Source organism: Larimichthys crocea, chromosome XXIV, assembly GCF_000972845.2.
Source record: "Larimichthys crocea isolate SSNF chromosome XXIV, L_crocea_2.0, whole genome shotgun sequence".
Taxonomy (NCBI): Eukaryota; Metazoa; Chordata; class Actinopteri; family Sciaenidae; genus Larimichthys; species Larimichthys crocea.
This window is the reverse complement of record NC_040034.1, coordinates 9,668,380-9,693,880: the sequence shown is the minus strand read 5'-3', so window position 1 is coordinate 9,693,880 and position 25,501 is coordinate 9,668,380. Positions and strand designations below refer to the sequence as shown.

The 25,501-nt window shown below is 38.9% G+C and overlaps 1 protein-coding gene across 1 annotated transcript in view; it reads left to right on the top strand.

Moving 5' to 3' along the window:
* Positions 1-1,754: 1,754 nt before the first annotated feature.
* The window catches only part of myo6b (myosin VIb), a 35,409-nt gene continuing 11,662 nt past the window's right edge, over positions 1,755-25,501 (top strand). The window contains exons 1-25 of the mRNA XM_019277430.2: positions 1,755-1,930; positions 5,291-5,437; positions 7,554-7,623; positions 7,732-7,805; positions 8,261-8,390; positions 8,822-8,927; positions 9,157-9,212; positions 9,298-9,395; positions 9,494-9,658; positions 10,386-10,466; positions 12,357-12,537; positions 13,115-13,259; positions 14,682-14,839; positions 15,233-15,324; positions 15,774-15,846; positions 17,123-17,250; positions 18,156-18,251; positions 18,690-18,860; positions 20,846-20,884; positions 21,090-21,183; positions 21,678-21,808; positions 22,013-22,090; positions 22,193-22,322; positions 23,651-23,741; positions 24,787-24,937. Of these exons, the coding sequence (XP_019132975.2) occupies positions 5,321-5,437; positions 7,554-7,623; positions 7,732-7,805; positions 8,261-8,390; positions 8,822-8,927; positions 9,157-9,212; positions 9,298-9,395; positions 9,494-9,658; positions 10,386-10,466; positions 12,357-12,537; positions 13,115-13,259; positions 14,682-14,839; positions 15,233-15,324; positions 15,774-15,846; positions 17,123-17,250; positions 18,156-18,251; positions 18,690-18,860; positions 20,846-20,884; positions 21,090-21,183; positions 21,678-21,808; positions 22,013-22,090; positions 22,193-22,322; positions 23,651-23,741; positions 24,787-24,937 (2,655 nt within the window). The 5' untranslated portion in view covers positions 1,755-1,930; positions 5,291-5,320. The remainder of the gene's footprint in view (positions 1,931-5,290; positions 5,438-7,553; positions 7,624-7,731; positions 7,806-8,260; positions 8,391-8,821; positions 8,928-9,156; positions 9,213-9,297; positions 9,396-9,493; positions 9,659-10,385; positions 10,467-12,356; positions 12,538-13,114; positions 13,260-14,681; positions 14,840-15,232; positions 15,325-15,773; positions 15,847-17,122; positions 17,251-18,155; positions 18,252-18,689; positions 18,861-20,845; positions 20,885-21,089; positions 21,184-21,677; positions 21,809-22,012; positions 22,091-22,192; positions 22,323-23,650; positions 23,742-24,786; positions 24,938-25,501) is intronic.

The following is a 25,501-nucleotide window of genomic DNA, read 5'->3' as shown; positions in this document are numbered from 1 at the left end:
TGTAATATGATTACAAACAACTTTACTTTTTTATGTTCTTTTAAAATGGACTATATTTTGTAAAGTGCAGAGGAAGTCTATCCTGTCATGTGATTTATATTGGATTAATAATTTATATAGCCTAGATGGATACACACAAATAAACAATGCACAAGATTAATGATACCATAGACCTAAATATATAAATATATAAATGAAAGTTTCACTTTGCAGAGCAGTAGGATATGAGGAGTTTTTCACTGAAACTTTATTCAGGGACTCCATTTTAACATTATTATTATGATCCCTAAGCTGCAGCCTAAATATGTGTGTTACTGAGTACTCTCCACCGTGAAGTTAAAATGTACATCTCGACCAATTACTGTATTCTCTTTTCTCCTGTAATATGCCGCAAGAATTGAATCCACCACAGTAATATTTTGTTGCATAATTTAATTGAGCGTTGCATCATTTTATGTCAAAGCGTCAATCCAAGTTTAGGATAGGATACTTTCTTTGTGAAGCATTACTGCAGCTATTATTTTACCAGAGTGCGCTGGTTCCTTATAAGGATCAGCTGTCCGGTGTATTTCTCCCTCTTCTCTTTATTCTTGTCTGACATCCAGTAAGCAAGTTAATTGCTTGGGGATTTGGCTTCAGATACACTGATCTGCATGTCCTCTATGTGGCCACCTGAGGGAGCCACTATCCATGCAATTGTACTGTAGTGGGCTTCCAAATAAACTTCTGTTCTAGATCTGAAATGTAGTTATTCATCTTTTTTTTTTTTTTTGCAGTACACCAGAATCAATTAAAGTAACTGAATTACTGACATAACATGCATTATATCAGCAATTCAGTTACTTTAATAGAGCTAAAGTAAATCCGAATATTTGCCTGTGTTCATTTATCTTGACCTGAGTAAAAAGGAACAAACAGGTACTGGAAGGAATAATTTAAATTTATAAATGTTAAACAGTTGTTGTTTATGTACTTCAGTATGATCCTAAAATAAAATGTTTCACCATGTGATATGGTCAAGTGGTGCTTGCCTTTGACGTGCATTATTCAGGATGACTTTCAACTTGTGAACAAAAAAAAATGTCATGTTAATGTTTACATGCTGTCATCTAGCGTCAGTAATCAGATATGGTCCCAATACAGAGAGTATCAGGTATCCTAATTAGATTTACAAACCCAGTGGTGGCTTTCAATGGTGGATTGGGTGTCTCCTTCAAAAATCACCCCAAAAGTTTTAGATTACCTAGCCTCTCAAATATTCATGACTCTCAAGGCAACATTTGCTGTCGTTTCATTCCCGCTAGTGAAGTAGCTGTGCGTTTCAGTTTATCTTCTGACAACTAGTTTATGATTAAATAAAAAATTAAAAAAATATTATGATTTCTATGATTTATGTGTAGGAAAAATAAACATCCATCACATTGGCATAGTGGAAAATGTATTAACAGTGCAGGTTTGGGTTGAAATACACAGTAACCAGGTGTTTTAATGTATGATTTCTTTTATATTTTATTGTCACTAGATTTTATTTATTTATTTATCTATTCATTTATTTATTTATTTATTTATTTATTGAACGACGAGCTGCTGTTTGATTTTCTTTTTTAGACTCAAACCCAGTCAGTAACAACAAACAAAAAACAAACAAACAAAAACAAATTAAAAAAAAAACTACCTGACACCTGGGTCTTACGAGCAGCACTTTAACGCACCTTCACTTGTGTACAGTCAGAGTGACGTCACCTGTGCTCACCGGAGCGCGAGCACAGCCTGTCATCCAGACAGCCTGCAGCTCGTGCGTCTCCTCCAGTCCCGGGAAGAAAGAGCGAGGAAGTTGGACTACTGAGTACAACGACACATCCGTATGAGGGACTTCACACTCATTCCTGTCGCCCTGAACGTACATTTGACTGTCTGAAGGATACGAGTCGTAAGTGTGAGCCGCTTTTGTCTAACTTTGTAGTTTTTTTTTTCTTTCAGCCACAACTTGAGCTACTTTGTTATATGAATTGCTGTAGTCTATTGTGTATGCCAACTGCCTTGCCTGCATTAGTGCAGTGTTAGTTTGCTCCTGCAGTACACAATGGTTTATTTATAAAGGGCTTAGTACCGTTAGCCTCGTGTGCAGAGGGTGTTAGTATGTTTAAATTAATTTAATTGGGAAGTTTTCTTGAACTAACTCGAAAAATACAATATTCTACTTCTTTTCACCTGTATGACATCAGGTATTGTCTCAATAGAAACTAATAGTTTTGCTGCATTCATAGCATCCCTGACACTTGATAACCTAAAAAAAAACACTTGGTTTACATAAGGTTCATTTATTTTTTATTTGACTGTCTAATCAACCCTGTATGCTTTGTTCTGTTTATGACATGTTGCACCCCGTCTTCGACCTTGTCAACTATATTTGTTTTTTTTAAAGATAGTGTGACCTCTCTGCTGTTGAGAGCCCAATGCATTTTCCATATCCCTTTTCAGCTGGTAGAGAACAGGAAACAAGAAGCAGGAAACAAGAGGCGTGTGTGTGTGTGTGTGTGTCCTGCTTTAACTCTGAGCCAGCGTCCCTTCATGTGTCTGTTTATATTTCTTTGTCTCTTTCCTGTATGTGTCTCTGTCTTTCATGGGACATGTGACACCCTTCTGATTTGCATTGTCTCGCAGCCCATCACTGACTTAGGCTTAGATCTCACTTGAAGCGTCTCACCTCCCTGGTCTGGATTAGGGTCAAACACTAAAAGGATTTAGGGCTGCAGAGTCAAAGTTACTCACAAGAGACTGGTTTGTGTTTTCTTGAGAGGAGTTAGTGAAGCCTTTGGTCGATGATGTACGTTTCAGGCTGAAGGCCGTCTCTCTAAGTGATACACCAGATTGTAGCATGAGAATCCCACAGGTCTTGGCACATTGAGCAGTGCTGTATATTACGAAGGCAGATCATATAGAATATAAAGGATATTCTCATGATAGCAAGTTGTGTGGAATGATACAGGCTTTTCGGTGGTCATGTAGTTTTAAACTGAGTGTATTTCCTCTTAGGACATGCTGTAATTAAACTTGGATTGAAGAAGGGAACTGTGGGAAAGCTTTGTCGTTATCAGTCATCTAACAAAGACAGTCTTGATGACGCTCCCAAGCCTTGATCTCACACTTGAAGGTTGAAGATAACCTCCTTATCCTGCTTCCTTCTGGCACATTTTCCGATTAAGTTTGAATATGTTTTGAATGCTCGCAGGTGTTGCGTCAATTCACCACTTCAACAACCCTACAGTTTGATAATCCTCACTGCAAATTTGCATATGGCATGCATGTAGTGTACAAACAGCTTCTGATAGTTACACATAGGGCCTTTTCACTTGTTGCAGCCTGCTGTAGTGAATGTTGTCGAATCACAGTGTCAGTTTTGAAGACGTTTCTTTGGCTCTGCTTTCTACAAGCAAGGTTCAAGAATCTTCTAGTCTCTTATTGAATTAAATTTAGCTCTTGGTGAATTGTTTGAGTTTGTTGTGCTACTTTAGGCCTTGACAGTGGGTCAGTCCTTTGATGTGTGAAATCAACCCCCTGATCGGAAGCTGACCCACATTGGGCAAAGACATTTACTGGAAACCAAGATTATTACTAGATGGCCGTATAACACTAAACTAAGATAACAACATGACCGTTGTTGTCTTATCTACATTCACCGACTAGTTTAGCAGCTAGTTTCATTAGCAGTGGTACATCCTATCAGTAAACACTTATCACACAAATAAATAAATAAAAGCAGTGGTACATGGGAGTCCCCTATATCATTACAGTTTTTACATTTTTTGTCTAGAAATAAAGCATTAAATCAAATGTTATGTGGAAAGTTTTGCTGGAACAAAACTATGAGAGCAACAGTACTTTAACCTCCGGTTTATCATCCGAGTGTTACAAAGTCCTTACAGTGAGGGAGTGAATGGAAATTACAGTATTTTATAAAAGCCAGCAGTATTTGTATTGACCAGACACGACATGTATGGAGCCGTAAAAGCCTGCTTATCACCGTGTGCACTAACATGCAAGGCTCATAAAGGAATAAAATATTCAGAAAAGCATTTCAGTTTACTATCAACTGAACTGTAGAAGTGACGTCCCCAACAATATCACGATATTATGAGACAGGAAATGTTGATTAATGAAAGATCTTTGGTGTTAGGTCCAAACAAAGACAGAAAAGCAGAAGCGACGGTCACCACAGGTCAACACGTCCAGTCTTTCCCTAAGGTGGATCAACCATTGTGCTGAGTCAGTCTACCTGTTACACTTTGAGTTCAAGGCTGCATCAGCGTTTTCTAGCAACTATCCTCTCTGGCATTTGACCCCAATCCCTGAAGCTAATAGGATCCTCAAGCATAACGTCAGCACTTTTGCTTCGAAGAATTAACTGTCAAACTGTCACACGTGCGAAAACGTAGCTTTCACATTTTACTGAAGATGCTCTTCTGTATCTGTCTGGGCCTAACTGCTGCTGTCAGTTACAGAATAAAGTCTTACAATTTTAATCTGTTTTGCCAAAATGAACAGTATTCAAGTCTTCCAAATTATGCCCAGATAGTCACTGACTAACTGAGAACATCTAAACTCAACAAGTACACCACAAAATGTCATAGTTTGATAGCATTGTCTCAGGATTAGCTGCTTTAGCTCGGACACTGCACAGTCCAAGCGTGCCCCGGCACGCTCGAGATGCTTGTTTGGCTGGGCAGCTTATGTCAGGTCACTTGGGGTAGTGTTATCCTCGCTACAGATTGGAGGAATCCCTCAGGAGGCAACTCCAGTCATGCTCCAGTGGAAAATCCCCTCTTACAAGATCAGTAGGGGGAATAACAGGTTAATGGAAAGTGAAGCAGACAGCAGCAGTGGGTCGGGTCTGGATCACATGCAAATCAACGAGAAATACCGCAGCTCAGTGAAAAAAATCTTTGTATCATTCATACCACCAACTTTTGATCTGTTTCAGGAATGTTTTCAGACAAAATATGATCCTGCCATGCAAATCAGGATGATATGCACAACAAAGGAAACCGTGACAGTGAATAACACTGTTGTAAAACTACCAGTGTATACCAACTGTATATCTTAGCTGTAAGGAAAAGGTATTATATGTATCATGTGGATTTACAAGGCTTTGGGAGCAGCCTATCGCAGCTTGGAAGCAAATTTAGTTTGTAAAAATGCAAAACTGTGTACTATGCTTTGCATTTCTATTTTAAAAGCTTTCCCTTTATTCATGTAGTCTCCCTTCCCCCTTCGGTCTCATCTCTCCCAGTTGTGTGGTCGTGCTGACTGGAGGTAAGCCATGGAGGATGGGAAGCCAGTGTGGGCGCCCCACCCCACCGACGGGTTCCAGCTGGGCATGATCGTTGACATAGGAGCCGACACGCTCACCATAGAACCACTGAACCAGAAGGGCAAGGTGGGTCATCACACATGGGCACACACCATGCACGGCTTTCCATTTACAGGCAGCGTAAGGCCCACTGGGAAAATGGATGAGGGGCTTATTTTCCTTTCATGTGGCTCTGCAAGTTGATGTTAGAATTGCACATTCCTCTTTAGTAATAAATTGGATGTTGTTTGCCTTAATCCCAGGAGTGTCCTCACAATTTTCACAATTTCATGCACTCGTATATGCTTGTATAAGAAGAAATAAAAAATAAAACAAATCTTATACAGCAGTCTGTATAAAGGGAGATTTCAGGTAGAAAGGCGTTGGCATAACAATGTGTAAAATGTGAGAAACATGAGAGACCACATGTACAGAGGCATGAATAAATAAAGAGAGCAGCAGCAGGTGCGCTGATAGTGTTGCCTAGAGGGAGAGCTGCTCATTAGGAGGTAAAGGCCACCTGTTACACCTGAGCCGTCACGTGTCCCAGCAAGCAGGCCTCTGATGTTTACAACAGACGTGCACTCCAGCAGTTGCCTCTGCATTTGTTTTGTCTTGAAGCGTTCTCACCATTGCCATCTTTACCATCTTTCTCACCTTAGACATTTTGGCCAGCTATTACCATTAACGATAGCTCTCAAGTGTCCCAGTAAGTCATGACAGTGTTGCAATGAGCCAGCATGCATAGTACCAGGAGCCTGAAACTGAAGCATCTAAGTTGAATTCAGTCCTTGTTCCTGTTATTATATATTTTTTTGTTATATTTACACCTGTGCTTTTCCCAGAATGTCCTCTGGGAAAAAAAAAAAGACCTTTTGCAGTAAGACAACAAGTACGACACCAGAGCTCTGGCACTGGAGCAGCTAAATGTAATGCAGTTAGTGTTGATGTTATGCCTGTGTTTGATCAATCAAATTATCCACTATAAGAACACCCCATTATTAAATGTAATGATGTCTCTCTGGTAAAAATGGGTCATGTTCATAAGAATAATTTCCTTGCACTGCCAAAATATCTACCCTCATTAAAATACCAATGCAGTCAGAAAACCCTGTGGTTGCATTGCGGTACAGTCACGCAATTATTCAGAATCCTTTTTGCTGGGTGATTTTTAAAATATTTTTAATGTTGGTACTGTGTTAAAGCCAATTATAATAATACCCAACTGATATTAAGACTAAATGACTCATAAGTTGTACGGCACTGAGCTGGAGAAAGTCTAAATGAATCTCATTTGGAATAGCTCTGAACTTTTGATGCTCATGATCACTCATTGCAAGGCATAAACTCTGTCCCACTCAGCAGCAGAATGAAAGGCCCATTGAGTGTCTTTTTTTTTTTTTTTTCACTGCTCTGTGGAGCTCATTAGTGCCTGAGCTCAGTATACGAGCCCTCAGACTGGCTGTCTCTTCTTCTTTGTCAGTCCTATTGGTTAGGCATGGTTATTATTGTAGATGGCCATGTCCAGATTGAGCCAAGGCACAGTAACAAGCACAAAGCAGATTCTGTTTATGCTTACAGCCAGTTCGTGGTAATAAACCATGCATCATAGCACAGACGGGGCCACACACACAAGCAGTGTAGTGTAGTGAACATGTTTTATACTATAAGTAAGCCATACAGTCATTTGTCTGCTTTAACAATATCACATCAAATGATTGGTCCCTACAGGATTAGCACAGAGCTCCACCATCATCTCTTCTTTACCACACACATGCACCGCATAGACTCACTTCCTCACTCAGGTGTTCAGATCCGGTTGCTCTCCCACCAAATTATTCATTACTCTGCCATGTCTCCCCTTGTTTCTCTCACAGCCGGCTTGTTCCATTGAGTTTATTTCCATTAACTCAGACTCTTAGACAATAGAGTGAGAATATCAGTAACTAATTTAGCCTGGGAACATGTCACACCAAACATCATTACTGTGATCTTTAAGCATGATGAATGATTCATGTTTATGCATACTTGCTTAGCTTTTTATGTCTAATATGTCTGTTTTTTTTGGGTGAACTTTTCAAAGAGCAATAAGTAAATAGTCTTGTACATAATATTGGCAAGGATTAACAAATAGTCAGTGCCACTTGAACAAGCAAATTGCATTGCATGAGTGTTAAAATAATAAAAACTGTTTATGTTACAGACCTTTCTTGCTCCGATAAGTCAAGTCTTCCCAGCAGAGGATGATGTCAACAAACATGTAGATGACAACTGTAAGTCAATACCCCCTTGGCCGTTTTATTTTTATATCCTTAACCCAGGTGTATTATCTAATAATTTCATTGTATTTGTGCTGTTTGCTTTTTCTACTGTTTTTTCAGGTTGTCTCATGTACTTGAACGAAGCCACTCTTCTCAACAATGTCAGAGTGCGGTACATTAAAGACCACATCTATGTATGTCTGCTTCTTCTTCTTCATGAGTCAGCATTAGTACAAGTATAAATCCTTTATATATGCGCTCCTGCAATTAAAGTCATCACTATCCAGTTGCATCATAAGGAGATACAGTAACAAGTTGGAGGACAGAAGGAGAAAGGATCCCTATCCTTGTTACCCTGGGGGAAAAGTACCAGGTGGTAAAGAGGGAAGGAAAGCTAGAAAAAGGTCATAGTGTCGGACTGGCAAACCCTATCCTGATCCCAGTCACTCACTTAGGAAATGAGGGACAGCTGGTAGATGGGAAAAGCAAGACAGGGAGACAAGTAAAGGTGTGTCTCAGCAGCTTATACTGGGCTCGTTTTCACCTCTGTTGTCTCATTATTAAATAATTTATGTGTATTTTTCTGCCATTTATTGACTTTCTCTTAATGCAGTGACTCTAATCATGTCTGTATTTACGTCTCTTCCAGACTTATGTGGCCAATATCTTGATAGCTGTGAATCCTTACTATGACATTCCCAAACTGTATGGTCCTGACTGCATTAAGTCGTACCAGGGAAAGTCACTGGGAACGATGCCACCTCACGTCTATGCTATAGGTGAGAGCTCACACCCTCCGATCACTGGTTAAGTAAGCAGGTAATGCATTTTAAGTTATTGCTTAAAGAAGAGCAACAGGATTGTATTTGAAACACATTTAATGTCATGGTACTTTCTAAAGAGGCTTTGGTGTTAACCCCAAATAATCTTTTGCCAAACTTGAATGGAAACGTTCATTTCTTTAGAGTTTATGAAAGGGATTGTGTCTTTACATTGTATATTATTATAGTGCCAGGTGTTCCAATTAAAATTTAATTTGGTCAGAGTTGGAAATAAAGCAGTACAAAAAAAGAAATATGAGAAGTCACATTGTTGTTTTGTGAGCCCACTGGTTATCAAATAGCTACAGCAGAATTAGGATGATATATACTTTATATGAAATGTACTGTTTATTTCAGAGTCACATTGTTATTCCTTTTTTCTGCCTTAGCTGACAAAGCCTACAGGGACATGAAGGTTCTCATGATGAGCCAGTCCATCATAGTTTCTGGTGAATCCGGTGCTGGAAAGACTGAAAACACCAAGTTTGTTCTCAGGTATGAGCCATAGACTGTATAAAGCATTCATGTAGTATCTGTGATGTCACCTGCATGTTTCTGAAGAGTGATTATAAAGCTGTGGTGGCTCTGGCCACCACCAACTACACAGCGACAGTTTACATCTGCTCTGAAGTTGGACATTTTAACTGGACGTCTAGTAGTGTTTTATCTTCTGGTGTTTTACTATACATTTTCATCATTGTTGAGTTTTATCCCCCTTCTGTAGATATCTCACTACAACATATGGAAGTGGTCAAGATATTGATGAGAGAATTGTAGAAGGTAATACAATAACAAACCAAAAACTATCAATCTTGTATTGTATCGAGTGTGATCCTGATTCGTTTTTTCCTGTTTTAAATATCAGCAAATCCCCTTCTTGAGGCCTTTGGAAATGCAAAGACAGTCCGGAATAACAACAGTAGTCGTTTTGGGAAGTTTGTGGAAATCCACTTTAATGAGAAGGTAAAAGAAATTGTCACTTATTACATTCTAGGTTGGTCTACAAATTGCTGTGTGTGAACCTGGAATTTTAAAATCTGATTCTCGTTTCACGTGACCAGAATGCAGTCGTGGGAGGATTCGTCTCACATTACTTGCTAGAGAAGTCGAGGATTTGCATGCAAAGTAACGACGAGAGGAACTACCACATCTTCTACAGGCTGTGCGCTGGGGCCTCAGAGGACATAAAGAAGAAACTGCACCTGGACTCACCAGACAGCTTCAGGGTCAGTGGGCTAAGGCAGACACCAGGGTCTCAGGAAAAGAACATGTTGCATACTTTTAAAGTGAAATGTGAAAACTGAGGAACTGTAAGACAGAAATCAGCAGTTTGAGCTGTTTTTTTATGTAATTCAAAGGACTTTACTGTGTTTTTTATTGTTATTACATTAGGGAACACATTGGTCAGCAGTTCTGTAGAAGCCCACTAGATGTCACATGAGATATGAGCTGAGACACATATTTAGTGATATCAAGGGGTCCTCCCAAGTGAACACAAAATCCCCTTACTAACAAAATATTACACACAATTGAATGCTTTCCCTTTTGGATGCAATTATCAACTCAGCAAAATCAAAGTCAGAAAGCATAAAGGTGCTTACCCCGGTCTTTTGTTTTCTTCTACGAAACAACACTTAACAGAACAACAAGCAGCTCAAGCTGTTTCTTTAGATGTTTATCATGGTGTCATTATATCAGGTCCCTGAGGTGACACCCACATCAACAGAGGCAATTACTTCATGCAATTCACTACTAGTCAGCTGTGGAGCAATATTGGAAGACAGCAAAGTAAATCTTTTAGATGATGAAAATCAATACAATATACAATATCCCCCAGTAGGTTTGCCACTACAAGTGAAATACATTTATACCATGTCTGGATTTAATTGATCAATGTACTAATTATGTTTAAATGTTTCAAAGCGTTTTTTTTTTGTTTTTTTTCTGTTGCAGTACCTGAACCGAGGAAGCACTAGATACTTTGCCAGTAAGGACTCCGATAAACAAATCATGCAGAATCGCAAGAGTCCTGAGGTAATGTCTCATTCTTTTCTGGTTTAGTCGCTCTAATATAATACATGATTGCTTTGCACACTTTAAATCTGTTTACTGTGTGGTAGCATATTATACGTCAAGGAGCAAAGGCAAAGAATATATTGAAATACAACAGTCCTGTGCCATAAAGCCTGGACTGAAAGCAAATCCCAGACTACGTTCAAAGAAATCAACCGCAAACATGACATGATATGCATTCCAAGAAATGAGTTCAGGCCTATGTGTTATATGAATTATGTATGACATGAATAAGAACCAGTGCCTTGTTGAGCTGCACTGCAAAGCCTGCAGGAGATGTGTAATTAATATCATGAAACAGTTAGAAGAATAAGTGTGACATGCTGCTCTCTCAGGGACTAATTATACACGTTCATTTCACTTCTTGTTTTCTAAGATAGAATAATATCTTTTTTTAATGTTAATCAAAGTTTGAGGAAAATCAGGTGAGATAAACAAAGGAGTCGCTTTCAGGCCCCCCTAATGGATTTACACATAATGTGTTTATTTAGCTTGGTTTGTTAAGAGAAGTGCGACAATTGAAATTTGTTCACTCGAAATTCACTCATTCTTCAGCTTTTGCATTGAAATATTGTAATCATACTGATCAATTTTTAGAAGTTCATGGGCAGCTGGTGTTAAATTAGCAGTGCTTCAGTGTCCTTGTTACCCCACCAGTTCAGCTTTTATAGCCCTATATGTTCATCTTTCAAAATGTAACTTGTAATTTCCTCTTGAAATATTGAATCTTAAGTGCGGATAAAACTCTATATGTTAAAAAAAATCAACAACAGTAATGATGGAAACACTGTAAGCTGTGTGGTTGTAAGTACACTGTGTTATTCATTTGTTGCTAATTCATTAATTGTCTGTTCTTCCACGTGTCCGTGTTATACAGGACAATAAGGTGATCTTTCCTTTCTTATCAGGGCTTTTGTGCTGCCTGCTCTTTATCCTGTATTTTTCCAAAAGCAAACACTGAGACTCTCAGGTTTTACATGCTGCTGTTTGTAGTGCAAACAGGAAATAAGAGTGCATGCTTCCCCTTCCTCTGCATGTGTCTGCCAGGTTTGGGGTGGTGCTTAGATAGAAAAATACAAAGGGTCTTTGCTTATTCAGCTTTTTCATTCAATGCAGCGCTGCACAATTATTGTATATTTTCCATAATTTGCAATTCATGTTTTGTTGTTAAAGACTGACATTTATTTTGAAGGCTCACAGTTTTTTAATACAACACATGAAAGTGCAATTAATACATTTTTACAAATAATACAATGTTCTTCTTGTCTTACAGTATAATCAGGAACATAGAATCAGTAATTGTGCAGTTATTGTTCATTATTATTATTCTGTTTTTATCATCCCTAGATATTGCTAGGTATTACATTGAATCTAGTTTTCTTTAATTGTTTAAATACAGACATTTGGAGACACGGCTACTGTAGCAGAACAGCTTTAGTTCATAGGATGGTGTGCTTGCTGTGTGCTATGGGTGAAGGCTGTTTTGACACATTAATGTCAAATATTTTGGTTTGTTTTAAGTGCAAATCCATGTTACAGTGAACATGTGGCTTCTATAGTTTAGCATGGGCTGTTGGATTCCCTCTAATTCAAGTTAGAATCAGATTTACTCAATATTTAAGGAGAATTTAATGAAATTGCTCAACCATAGAGCATACTTAAGGAGAATTTAATGAAATTGCTCAACCATAGAGCATACATGCTCTATGGCCATGAATTTCTTCTCGTTTGAGAATGTATGAATTGCCATGAATTTCTTCTCGTTTGAGTAAATCGTGATCTGAATTGAATTCTCACACACTGTTTTTCTTCTGATATCGACCTTTTCTGACTAACTCATGTGGTTTGTAGCACCTAAAGATTGGTGCTCTGAAGGACCCCCTTCTTGACGACCAGGGTGACTTCAACAGGATGTGCGAGGCCATGAAGAGGATTGGTCTGGACGACACAGAGAAGCTGGACCTGTTCAGGGTGGTTGCTGGCGTTCTGCATCTGGGCAACATTGACTTTGAAGAAACCGGGAGCTCCTCAGGTTATACATATGCTGTTATTACAAATAGTTTGTAGAATAATCTGTGAGATTATGAGAATGTTTTCATACTAGCAAGGACTTTCTTGAGAACAGAAGTGTATTTTAGTGCACTTCCTTTAGTTGTGTCATTGTACTGTCCTTTTCCCTGTCCTTTTCTGACTTTGGGTGGTAAGTAGGGGGAACCATCAAGGTCTTCATCTTCTATTTTTTAAAGAAAGAAATAGACTTTTCAAAAAAAAAGTAAAAGTCCTCCTCTACAGTGAAATTAAAACTTTCAATATAAAATCTTTTATGCACTAAATGTCATTTTTTTCAATATAGTGAATAGTACATCCTGTAGATCAATATAAAGTATTGAATTATAAGTCCACTGTCCTTGAATATCAAAACTTTTTAGTCTCAAACAGACAGACAGACAGAACGTCTGTTGGTAACCAACATCCATCTTCTCACTTTCTCTTTTTGTCTCTACAATCAACATCTCTGTGGATAAATTAAGTATACCGATACAAAAGGGAAAGGTATGAACTACTTTCAGAGTAAAGTAGGATGCATAAGGCTTGTGTGTCTATTTCAGGTGGTTGCGTCCTGAAGAATCAGTCAGGCCAGTGTCTGGAGTACTGTGCCGATCTACTGGGCCTGGACCAGGATGATTTGCGTGTCAGCCTCACAACCAGAATCATGCTGACAACAGCAGGGGGCGCCAAAGGAACAGTTATCAAGTGAGAACAACAGCGCTCATTGAAGGATTGTTGACTCTTTGCAACTTATTTTGAAAATGTTTTTGGGGAAACTGATCCTCTTAGCTTCTTTAAGAAGTAATCGTTGTTGTTTCTCTGAGTTAAGGGTTGAGTGGTAAGTCTGAAGTTAGCTAACAAGCTGAGACAGAGATTAACCAACTAGAATTTAATTGATACAGACAGAGGCAGTTGTTGCCGTACTTATCCGTGGTATCCTGCAGAGTATTAAGATGTCTTCATCGTGCAAGACGTTGAGATTAAATCCTGGCATTGAATTAAACCCTTTATGGCCTTATTATAAAAAGTATTATGATGTGTTACTATTACTTATTCCACTAAACACCACTGCCAAATCACGCACACCAAACTTCAGTGAAAAGGGGACAGAGTACATATGTAAAGGGATTTTTTAAGTATTTCTATATGAATGCATGTGGTGCAGTATTGGCACTGCTCTTGGTGGTGATGTGGTGTTTGAGCGATAAGGCCAGGTTTGATAGATTAATATTTCAGGAGGGCCAGATGCTGGCCTGGCCTGGAAGTGTTTTCTCCACATAAATAATGCAGCCTGTATCTGAAGAGGCAGGGGAGCATGGCTGCAGTACAGTAAAGGCCCGGTGTCTGGGGAGCAGGTGGAGCAAAGGGGGCCTGGCTTTGTTATTAAGCCCCAGACAGATCTACCCCTGGGAGGTTGGGGGTTACAGAGGGGGTGGTTGGCGTGACGGTATCAGGCATGACTGAGTCTCTAACTAGTGTGGATATGAAACATTGCAATGGATAAAAAATGCCCGTCACTGAGATGACTGTTCTCTAAGACTAAGACTGCTCTTCTCTGGTTTAATAGACAATGTTAACCTCAGCATAAGAGGACTGTTCCTGTTTGAAATGGATGAGGGTTTTTCCTTTTTTATTATGCATCCAGGGCAGTTGGAATATCAAAGAAAAAAGTGGGTAACGATCTGTCATAGCAAACGACAGACCTTTTCATTTCAAATTCACCTTCGTCCCAGCTGGCGCAGCTCAGTTGAACTATGGGTCACTGTGGAACTGCACTTCGTCAACCCCTTTAAATAATTTAAAAATAAATTGTGTTAAAGCGCCATTAGGGAGTCTAGTAGAGTTCAAGGTTCATACTTTAGTTTTAATGCCTCGTCTCTGATTTGGAAACCCTCATTTGAAAACGATTGCCAAGCCAGGATATGGAGATCAGAAGGGGAACGGCACTATGCAGCAAAAAGTGTCACATCAACAAACCTAAAACTTTTGCTGCCAGATGAAAATTGGGTTGATTAGATAAAAAAAAGAGACAGAGAGAGAGAGAGAGAGAGAGAGAGGCTTAATAAGAGAATAGCACGTCCCAGTTTCGGACTATCTCTCACTGTCCCACTTTGTGTTTCCCTCCAGGGTACCTCTAAAGGTGGAACAAGCGAACAATGCCCGGGATGCCTTGGCCAAGGCAGTGTACAGCCGCCTCTTCGATCATGTGGTCACGCGAGTAAACCAGTGTTTCCCCTTCGAGACTTCCTCCAACTTCATCGGGGTGTTGGACATCGCTGGGTTTGGTAATAAAATGCAGTTAGTGTTCAATAAAGTAGTATCTAGTATAATGCATGATTGCTTTGTAAATTTACAGACAAACTATGACTAATATGAGTAATATAACATGAAAATATGAGTCATATGAGCAATATGCATGAGAATATGCATATTGCCGTGTAAGTGGCACCTCTTTTCCATCGGTTGTTTAAAATTCAGTCTACTAAAGAGGCGCCGCTTGTTTCTTAATATAGGCACCCTAATGCATACACACACTTCATTACCAGGGCTCATAGTGGAGAATTAATTTCCCCCCGGCTGCCATAATTAACACAGGCTTTGCAAAAAATTTCATTTTAGAAAATTAATTGAAATACATATTTTTTTTCTGCTTCTTCTGTTTTTTTCCCCCCTCTTAGAGTATTTTGAACATAACAGCTTTGAGCAGTTCTGTATCAACTACTGCAATGAGAAACTACAGCAGTTCTTCAACGAGCGTATTCTGAAAGAGGTGGGTGAGCGGCGTAATGTGATTTGGCGTATTCAAACTTGCCACTGTCACTCACAAGCCAAACTAAACTGACTCTTTCACGAGCCAGGAGGAAGTGGTTGGCACACTAAGCTTCTCTGTCTTTCTAGTCTCTGTTTTTCTCACTTATATTTCTCCCCCCGTCTCTCCTGCGCTTCTCTCATTAGAATGCTAATTTCTCAAGGGACAGTGATGAAGCTTGTTTCTCTCCTGTGATCTCTTAACGTTATTCTCTTCCAAGGTCTCCAATTAGTCGGCCACCATTCTGGTTTAGGCCTCTTTCTCATTATCTGAATTGTGTGTTGACAGGAGCTTTTTTTGTTTTTTGTTGGGGTTTTTTTGAGCTGGATGATGTTCTGAAGCCACTCAGAAAAATGTAACAACCAATTTTCAGAATGCTGCTTATACAGTTGTTTTTCATGTCTGTGCAGGAGCAAGAGCTGTATCAAAGGGAAGGGCTGGGAGTGAATGAAGTGCGTTATGTTGACAACCAGGACTGCATAGGTAAGTGTTTATGATGTAAATTCTCCCTGCAAAATGACACTGTTAAAAATAAAAAATAACGACTCAGTACAAAAAAAGTAAAAAACATAATTCAGGTCTGACTCGAGCAGGTTTAAAATGCCAATATACATGTGTAGGAGTATGTATATTGATATCTACATGCATCTGTACCTCGGGTGATCTTCAGAAGTGAAAATAGGACCACAGAGTGACACTCAGCGACATCATTAAGATGAAGTGTTGCCTTTAAGGACTTGTGCTGCAAAATACAAGATGACTGACAGAGATGTGGCAGTCCATGTTGAACCCACACACCGCAAATGTACTGAGGGTTGGTTCAAGCGTAACATCAGCTCACTGACATGGCATTCATTTGGGCCATTCCTCGTGCATACACGTCAGAGCAGCGACAATACACCTGTCAGGGGGACAAAAATACCAACTTCTCATTATCCAAGGAGCTGGCATATCCGTGTGTGTGAAGGGAGCAAGCGTAATGAGTATTTGTGGGTTTTATGTCCTCTTTTAGTGCAATGAGAATCCGTAGAAATAATGCCCCCTTATTTTTGTTCTCTGTCCTAGAATGAATCCTCGAATTAATGGGATGAAGTAGTCAGTGTATCAAGGTGAAGCAGTTTGATTTGTATTTCAAAGGCTGTGATTATTCAGGTGCGAGGTTAACTGACAGCCGTGAATAACATTTATGACTTGCAAATGACCGTTTGGGTTGGCCATTAATTCACTCATCAATCTCCGGGATTTATGCACAGGTGCTTGTTCATGCAAATGTATCTTTTTTTCCGAGGTCCTTGGCTATTAGATTATACTCCAAACACAGGCATTGCGTATGAATAATTCAGATATATGGCTAAATGAGCATCCTAATGAACATGTTTTGTGCTTTGAATATTCATATCCAGAAACAGTAAACAGAGGAAATTTCCAATAAATGTAATAACCAGACTAAATGCTCATTTTTTAACTTCGTCATCACAATGGCCGCTATAATTCCCACCTCACCCCTTCCTACCTTTGTCAGGATTTATGTATTTTGTTATTGTCCTTTTAAAAATGTCTATAAGCATTAGATGAAACTTGCGGATTGGAAACATTGTCATTTGTTTGTACACGTTAAGAAGACATATTTCAGTTTTTGTCAGCTGGCATCTGAAGCATTGGGATATTACTTTACATACGTATGCTTCTCTGTACATTATAGTCATCTAGACTTGAATCATAATGTTGATGTTGATACACATATAATTCTTGTTTCCAGACCTCGTGGAAGCAAAGCTGGTAGGAGTCCTGGATATTTTGGATGAAGAGAACCGTCTCCCTCAGCCCAGCGACCAACACTTTGCACTGGCTGTTCATAGCAAGCATAAAGATCACTTCAGACTGACGGTGAGACCTCTTAAGCTGTGCTCTCTCTCTCCCTCTCCCTCCCTCTATCTTTTTTTATTATGTCTCTCTCTCATTCTTCTGCCTTTCCTTTCTCTCCAGTATTCTCCTATTATTTGTTGTATATTAGGTTCTTTTGTGAGCACTGCACACCGGTTTTATCATTGTGATAATTTTTACTCTGCCTGTTTGTAACAGTAGTTTTGTGAATGACACACAGTCCCAGTCCCTCCCTCTCTCTCTTGTCATTGTTGCTATTGTTTGTCTCTCTGCAAGCATGAAATCCTTTTAGTGTAGGAAAAACTGTAGCCTTGACACCGAGCTCAAGATTAGAGGTGGCTGGCTGCAGCCTCGTTCTACTGCAGGGAGAGTTATTACTCAAAAAAAGACTAGTCTATACATTTGATCAGATGAAATACATTAATCTTAATCTCAAGTGCTTGTAGTGTAGTAAACATTTCTGCTATACAGTTTTCACATATTAAGGATAATGTATTGCAGCCCGTTTCACTGATGAAACAAATTAGGCCTAGAAATGTTGAAATGTCCTTTATAACACATGAGCCAGATAAGATGAATGTGGCATTTAAGAAATATATCTCATCTGTGTGCAGTTATTATTTCCTTGTGAATCCAGGCAATTAAACACATTAAATAACAGAATTACCCTGTGCAGAGTTTGTAAAAAATATGTCTGTATTTATTTCATAATTACTTGAGCTGGATTTCACTGCACTTCATTGATCCAAATGTTTCATTCTCCAAACCAGCCACCCTCATTCAATAGTGGTGTGGATGAATGAGATTCTGCTGTAGAGATGGTGATGCATTGAATCAGAAGGAAATCAATATATATGTGTTTTTGCACTGTCATTAAATTTGATTTGCTTTCGTCCTTTCCCACTTAGGTTCCCAGGAAGTCGAAGTTGACCATTCACAGGAACCTCCGGGATGACGAGGGCTTTATCATCAGGCACTTTGCTGGAGCAGTCTGCTATGAAACAGTAAATCTCAACACAGATCTTATTACAGGGCTTTGGTAGTAATCACAAAATCCAGTATGTACATGTTAAACCTGCAAAAATGATTATTCTTTTGATTATATTTGCCATTAATCTATTATTTGCTTGATCTGTAAAATGTCAGAAAATGCCAATTACAATTTATGTTTGAAGTCTTTCCATCCGCTCACAAAACTAAAAATGACTTAAACTATTAATTGATAATCAAAATCGTAGCCGACTGATACTCTGTTAATCAACTCAACAATTAATGACTAACCATTCTAGCTCCAACACATGTATCACTCTCATACAAATGTCACAATAGTACACTGCTTTATTCTTAGGTTGCTGTGGTGATGTGTGTTGTATGCTGTGAGTCTGTATAAAAGTCTGTCATTACATACATTTATGCATTTGTGTGTGTGTGTGTGTCTACAGACTCGGTTTGTGGAGAAGAATAATGATGCCCTCCACATGTCTTTGGAGAGTTTAGTGTGTGAATCGAAAGACAAATTTGTTCGAGAGTTGTTCGAGAACTCCAACACCACCAAGGACTCCAAACAGAAGGCGGGCAAACTGGGTTTCATCAGCGTCGGCAACAAGTTCAAGGTCAGAACGGCTGTTAAGAGTTTGTCATTTTTGCTAGACCTGAATACTAGAGAATAAAAATTTTGATCAAATTAAATGTCACTATTATAACCAAATATATATCATTCTTTTATAGTAACGAAGAATCCTCTTGCTGCTGCACATGATGCTACAATACTTTATGATATTATAGACTCTAATGTCTTTTGTTGTTTATTAAACGTACTGTTTTTGTTGTTAAATAGTTCACAATACTCTTTTATCTGTTTAGCTTCTTTTCAGACTTTTCTAATCAAATCTCTAGACCTGTTCTGTCACTTTTCACCTTTCCACTCTTCTTCCCATCCCTCATTTTCCTCCTTACTGAGTCCCCCTTTTCTTAGATTTCTTCCAGTCTCCTTCCTCTTCCCCCTGAGAAAGCCTTCCTTGGTGGAAAAAGCTGGATAAAGTGAGCTTGAGGTATAATAGAGAGGGGTTAGAAAAGAGACGGAGTGAAAACAAAACAAGAAAAGAAGAAAAAAAACACACAAAAGCGTGTTAAGTTATTCAGAAGTACACACAACGTTCAGCCGCATGTCTTATATTTCAACAGCAACCAAAAATCCAACTCCAGTCTTATTTTGAAGTCTCTTTGTCAGAAATGTAGCTTATTTGCTTCCATTACTAATGCACCATAGCTGAACTCAAGTACAAAGATGTTTCTTAAAGTCTTTTCTAGCTGTGAAGTTTTATATGGCGTTATGACACTAGTTGTCTTTATTTTCTACAGTTTGAAACATATTGGCATAATTGTCTTTCTTTTTTCTTTTTTTTTGAGATCTTCTGCAAATGGTCAACACCTCTTCCCTCAGCCTTTATCCCACAGGACATGAAAACTGTAGTGATTGAGCCACTGTAAAAATAAAAATTTAGACAACTCACTAAGAAACAGCTGTAGACCCATTTTCAAAATGTAAAATTTGTCGAAGGGCTGTTTTTCAACAGATTAACACATTCCTAGCCCTAAACGATAGTTTTGATGTGTTACAGTCAGGATTTTGTCCACACTACAGCACAGAGACTGCACTTGTTAAGGTCCTAAATGACAACCACTTAAACACAGAATGGAAAGGTTTCAATCTTAGTACTATCTACTTAGTATTTCAGTCCTGACAACACTACAGGTATATAACTTCACTAGGTGACTATGGCCCCATACAAGCACTGAGAAAGTGCATCAAACAAGTCAGTGATTGGGCCAAAATGTTCTCGAATTAGGTTCAGACCACAAACCGACCTGGAAAATTATGGTGTGGTCATGGACTCACTAAACTTCATTTTACAAAAACTTGTTCATACCTTTATCTTTAGTAGGCTCGACTACTTAAACTGTAACTCTAAAAAGCTGCGGCTGACACAGTTCTGACCCTAACCATGAGGCTGGATCACGATCAGTCCAGTTCTCAGATCTTTACACTGGCTTTAAAATTCTGCTTTTGGTTTATAAAGTACAGAATGCTGTAGGGCCAAGACACATTTCTGATCTGCTGCTCCGCTATGAAGCCTCTCACATTGTCTGTCCCCAGAGTCAAAACTAAACAAGGAGAAGCAGCATTCAGTTTTTATGCTCCTTCACATCTGGAACAAACTCCAAACTCTGATTCAACTCTCGGTTGAAGACTTAGACCTATTTTCATATCTTACACTGTAATTTTCTGTTTTATTTTATTTTAATCTTCTATGTTACTTAATGCATTTAAATGAAATTACATTGGGTTTCTTCTGTATCTTGCCTTAAAGCCTTTTATATCCTTTTATATCTAAAGCGCTTTGAATTGGCGTATTGTCGAGAGATGCTATACATTTGCTTTCCCTTTGTCCTTGCATGACTGTTCACTGTGGCCATTCCCTTCTCTCACCTGTGTCGAGGATGTGTCACTGCAGCTTCATTTGAAATTTCATCTGTCTGGGCTATCGCCATCACAAACAACAAAAACAAATCATTAAACATTTCTTTTTTGTCACAGACCCAACTGAACCTGCTGCTGGAAAAGCTTCGCAGTACTGTGAGTGATTATATGTTGGTTTCATTTTCTGTTTTTTGCTTTCCTGTTCAGTATTAACCAGTAACAACATTTATGTTGAGTCTGTTATCTTATTACATAACTGCTTCTACATATATGTTGTTATCCACATGCAAAGATAGCAGACAAACTGAGTAGTAGTGTGCAGAGACAGGTCACTTTTCCTGATCACTCTTTGTGTGCATAGGGCTCAAGTTTCATCCGATGTGTAAAACCCAACCTGAAGATGGTCAGCCACCAGTTCGAAGGAGCTCTGATTCTGTCACAGCTGCAGTGCTCAGGTTGATCCAAAAACACACGATCATGAATATATTAAAGATACATTCACCCAATGTAGCTCTATAATTGGTCAATACAGATGGGGCAACAATACTGAAATGTTTTACCATATATGAATACATAATATATAAATTTGACATACTCAAGATGAAATGAAAGAAAATGTACTTTTAATATAATTTGATGTGTAACTGCCATGACAGATTAAATGATCTACTTGAGGTACAGACTATGATGGAAGACAAAGTTAACAGTGCATAGCTATGTATTTTGATATTGAATCATACTGCTAATCCTTGCAGAAGTGATTATAATGACGTTAAACTAACATTGTTTTTTCATAGATGTAGCTCTATTGGGCATGCACACGCAAACTCATACAGTACGTTAGACAGTGATGTGTCTAAATTACACCTTCAGTAATGCTCATTTTACATTTTAATGTCATTCTTCAGGCAATCACGTTTCTCTTTAATATTCTTTTTTTCTTGATTAGGAATGGTGTCTGTGTTGGACCTGATGCAGGGCGGCTTCCCCTCCCGAGCCCCCTTCCATGAGCTCTACAACATGTATAAACAGTTCATGCCTGCCAGGCTCACACGCCTGAATCCACGACTCTTCTGCAAGGTGGGATCATATAAATCAAATAGTTTTCTCCTTTACTGGAGAAATCCAAAGGGTCTTGTTAGGTTTAAATATTTAGCTAATGTCTTTAAATATAAGATAAATTACGGGTGAATCCTACGGCAACACTGTTTTCTCTGGAAACTCATTAGTCACTCGCAGTCAAATGCCCTACATTCTTAATGTTGCTGTGTCTCTGCTCTGTAGGCTTTGTTCAGAGCTCTGGGACTAAATGACAATGACTTCAAGTTTGGACTGACCAAAGTGTTCTTCCGCCCTGGAAAGGTACACATAGGTCATGCACAACTCTAGAGAACACAGATATCTGTCTTAAACTACAAGGATCATAGCTTAATTTGTCTTTTTGTGCCTGTGTGTGTGCATCAGTTTGCTGAGTTTGATCAGATCATGAAGTCTGATCCAGACCACCTCGCAGAACTGCTGAAGAAAGTCAACACGTGGTTGGTGTTCAGCCTCTGGAAGAAGGTCCAGTGGTGCAGCCTGTCTGTCATCAAACGTAGGTTGAATCCACTAAACAACAGAAGATGTGATGTGAAACTCGGTCCTGAATAAAAGCGTCTGCAGTGTAGCAATGATTAAGATTGTCATTTTTCCAGTCTGAATTATTTTTTGTCTTTTAGGATTGAGATAATTTATCACAATGTCGTGATATATCTTACATTTTTTTTAGATTTTAGTAGTTGTGTGTCTGTCATCATGGTGCTATGTGGCACTTGGCCTGACTCAGTCCTTTCTAACACGAGTAATAAAACCACTTCTGTCCCCATATTGGACAATCAGCCACATCACCTGAGACTTCTATAGAAAAACTGCAAATGAATCAAAAAATGAATAATTGAAGTTGAACTTATTTTTCTTAGTTAAGCTGTTTTACTTTCCAATGAATGACTATAAGATGCTTTGTCATTTCCTCAAAGTTTATTACTCAGCTTGATAGCTGTACTAAATCATATTTCACATTTTTTCATTCATTCTGAATATTGAAAGCAGCAGCCCCTGGCAATATGGAATAGTGCTCTAAAAGCAGTTTCTTGAACCATTACACTCTGTGTTAAGTTATCGATTTCCACCATATAACAAAGTGCAGGCGGCCTTCTGTTTATTTGTTTAAAAGCATGAAATGAAATTACACTAGAGTCATAAAAGAACACAGCCTCTGCTACACCACACGTTTCTTGTATAAGTGACTTTTACGGCCCTGGTTCTGGTCATTCATTTCCTTCAACATTTCACCTTATTATCACAGAGTGTATGTGAGAGAGCATGAAATGTATACACGATATTCTGCACTACTTATTTATGTGCATGCTTGATCAATAGTACCCATTATAGCAATGTATACATAGCTTTGCTATTTAACTTTACATGTATGTTTTTTCATACCTTTCTGACAGTTATCTGTTAAGTTAAAGTTTTTTTATAGTGGGTTATAATTTTTTATGGCTCCATAATAAACAACAAAATATTTGCCATCACGACCGTACATCTGATACAAAGTTTAAGCACTCTAAGCAGCTTCGTGTGCCTGATAGTTTTCACTATTGCTCAGCTATTTCCATGAGAGCATCTTCATGCACCAAAGAACAAATAAGTATGCAAATGATATGAGAGTTAAGAATTGATTTCAAGTCTAAAGTCGTGCAGATGCATATGCGTGTCATATTTTAAGTGTTTTTGGAACTTTGTTAGAGAGACATAATAGAGAAATGTTAGGAAATAAAAAGAGCGAGAGGTTGCGGTTCATAATCAGCAACCTAATCCCTCAGCCACTAAAAGTACTTTTATACATCTTTGCTTGAATCCACTTTTTTTCTCTTCCAACAGTTCGGAACAAGATGAGGTACAGAGCTTTGGCCTGCATTAAGATTCAGAAGACTGTCCGCATGTGGTTGTGTAAGAAGAAGCATAAGCCACGGTGAGTGTCCTTCTGGTTCTTGTACTAAACACACACACAGACTGACACACGTGTATCATTTTTACCATCTTTCTATCTGTCTATGCCTCTTTGCTCTCTTATTATTTTGTTTCACCCTGTACTCTCTGTGTGCTTTTTATTTAAACTGATTCACGCTTGGCGGGTTTTGATGGCTTTCCCACATTGTGCATTTAGAGTTCAAATCAATCTAGAAAGTCATCTGTAGAGAAATGATCTCTCACTGTACTGGCTTAGGAGATGCCACATGTCTTGCTGTATTGGGTTGCATTTTTGAAAAATGGCTCTGGTAAAAGCAGCCATCCAGATGATGGGTTTTTAGATCAGAATCAGATTTTTATTGTCAGTGGCAGGAGGTGCGTGGATGCATGGGGAAATGTTTTATACCAGCATACACACATTATGAAGGGTGTTATTCCTAACAGTAAAATGGTGATGCAGAATATGTGGTCAGGAAATACAGAGTGATACAGGACTGCCAACCTCCACCCATACCTCCCTCAGCCACATTACAGCCAGAAGCTGCAGGGGGAAATGAATAAATTAAAACATAACCTCTCTCTCTTGGAACTGTACTGTAAACAAAGTTTTTGCCAAACACACTCCTCTGATCCATGTTGTTGCTCTGGTAGCTACTATGACCCCCAACAGTCAGAGTGTGATTTTATATGACGGGTGAAGTTACAGTAGCTTGTCATCCCAAATAATTTAATATATGTATGTATAGAATGTTAAATATTTTATGTTTAGCCCGTGAGTTCAAGGTGAGTCCTCAAAAAAAATGTTTAATGTTTTACAGGAAGAGAAAAGACAGGAATTTTGATCAGGACATATTTTTGGTCTTATATAATATAACACTTAACTGAATATTAACATAACTGAATATTAACACAAGCACACAGGACAAGGAAGATGTATATGTTTTTCATTGTGTCTCAGTCACGCTTATTGTCATGTTTTTGAATGATACAAACTAACTTTTTTTACATATTCAAGTGTTGGTTTGCATTTTTCCCTCCTCTCACAGCATCGATGGTATGGTGAAGGTCCGAAACCTGAAGAAACACATTGAGCGGTTCAACGAGGTGGTGAACGGGCTGAAGGAGGGCAAGCAGGAGATGGCCAAACAGGTTCAGGAGCTGGCCGCCGCCATAGATGCTCTGTCAGCAAAGATAAAGGTGAGTCATTGATGGGTCATCGAGCAGGCCTGACCGTCTCCACCTCCTTCATCTGAATATTATCGCTTTAGTATGCTGCTGAAACATTTTGCTCTTGTGTCTATCAAAGGAAGATTTCTCTCAGCGTGACTGCCTCTGATTTATGCGGTTCTTTACATTCACACCTGTAGTTCTCCAACACCTCCACTCTCATGTTATTCGCTATGCCCTTTACTAAACGTGCTGTGCCCTTTTCTCATTCCCTCTCTGAGAATCAATATTTCCAATCACCTTAGGATAAAAAGAAGAGCTAGCTGAAGAAGAAATCCTCTATAATTTAGTGAGGCTGCTTTGCTAAATTATCAACCTTGGTTAGTGAAATCCCAGCTCTCCCTGTGCAATAAACACACATCTTATTGGACCCTGTAGGTACAGCAAGTCATCACAAATGCTTCCACATGCTATCCAGACACCAACACTCTGTTACCTGTTTGCAGTCAACAGGTATGATTAGAGTGCTCATAGGTCCCTTGAGATATCCTAATTGACACACGAGGCACCCGTGACACCTGACCCTGCCTCTCC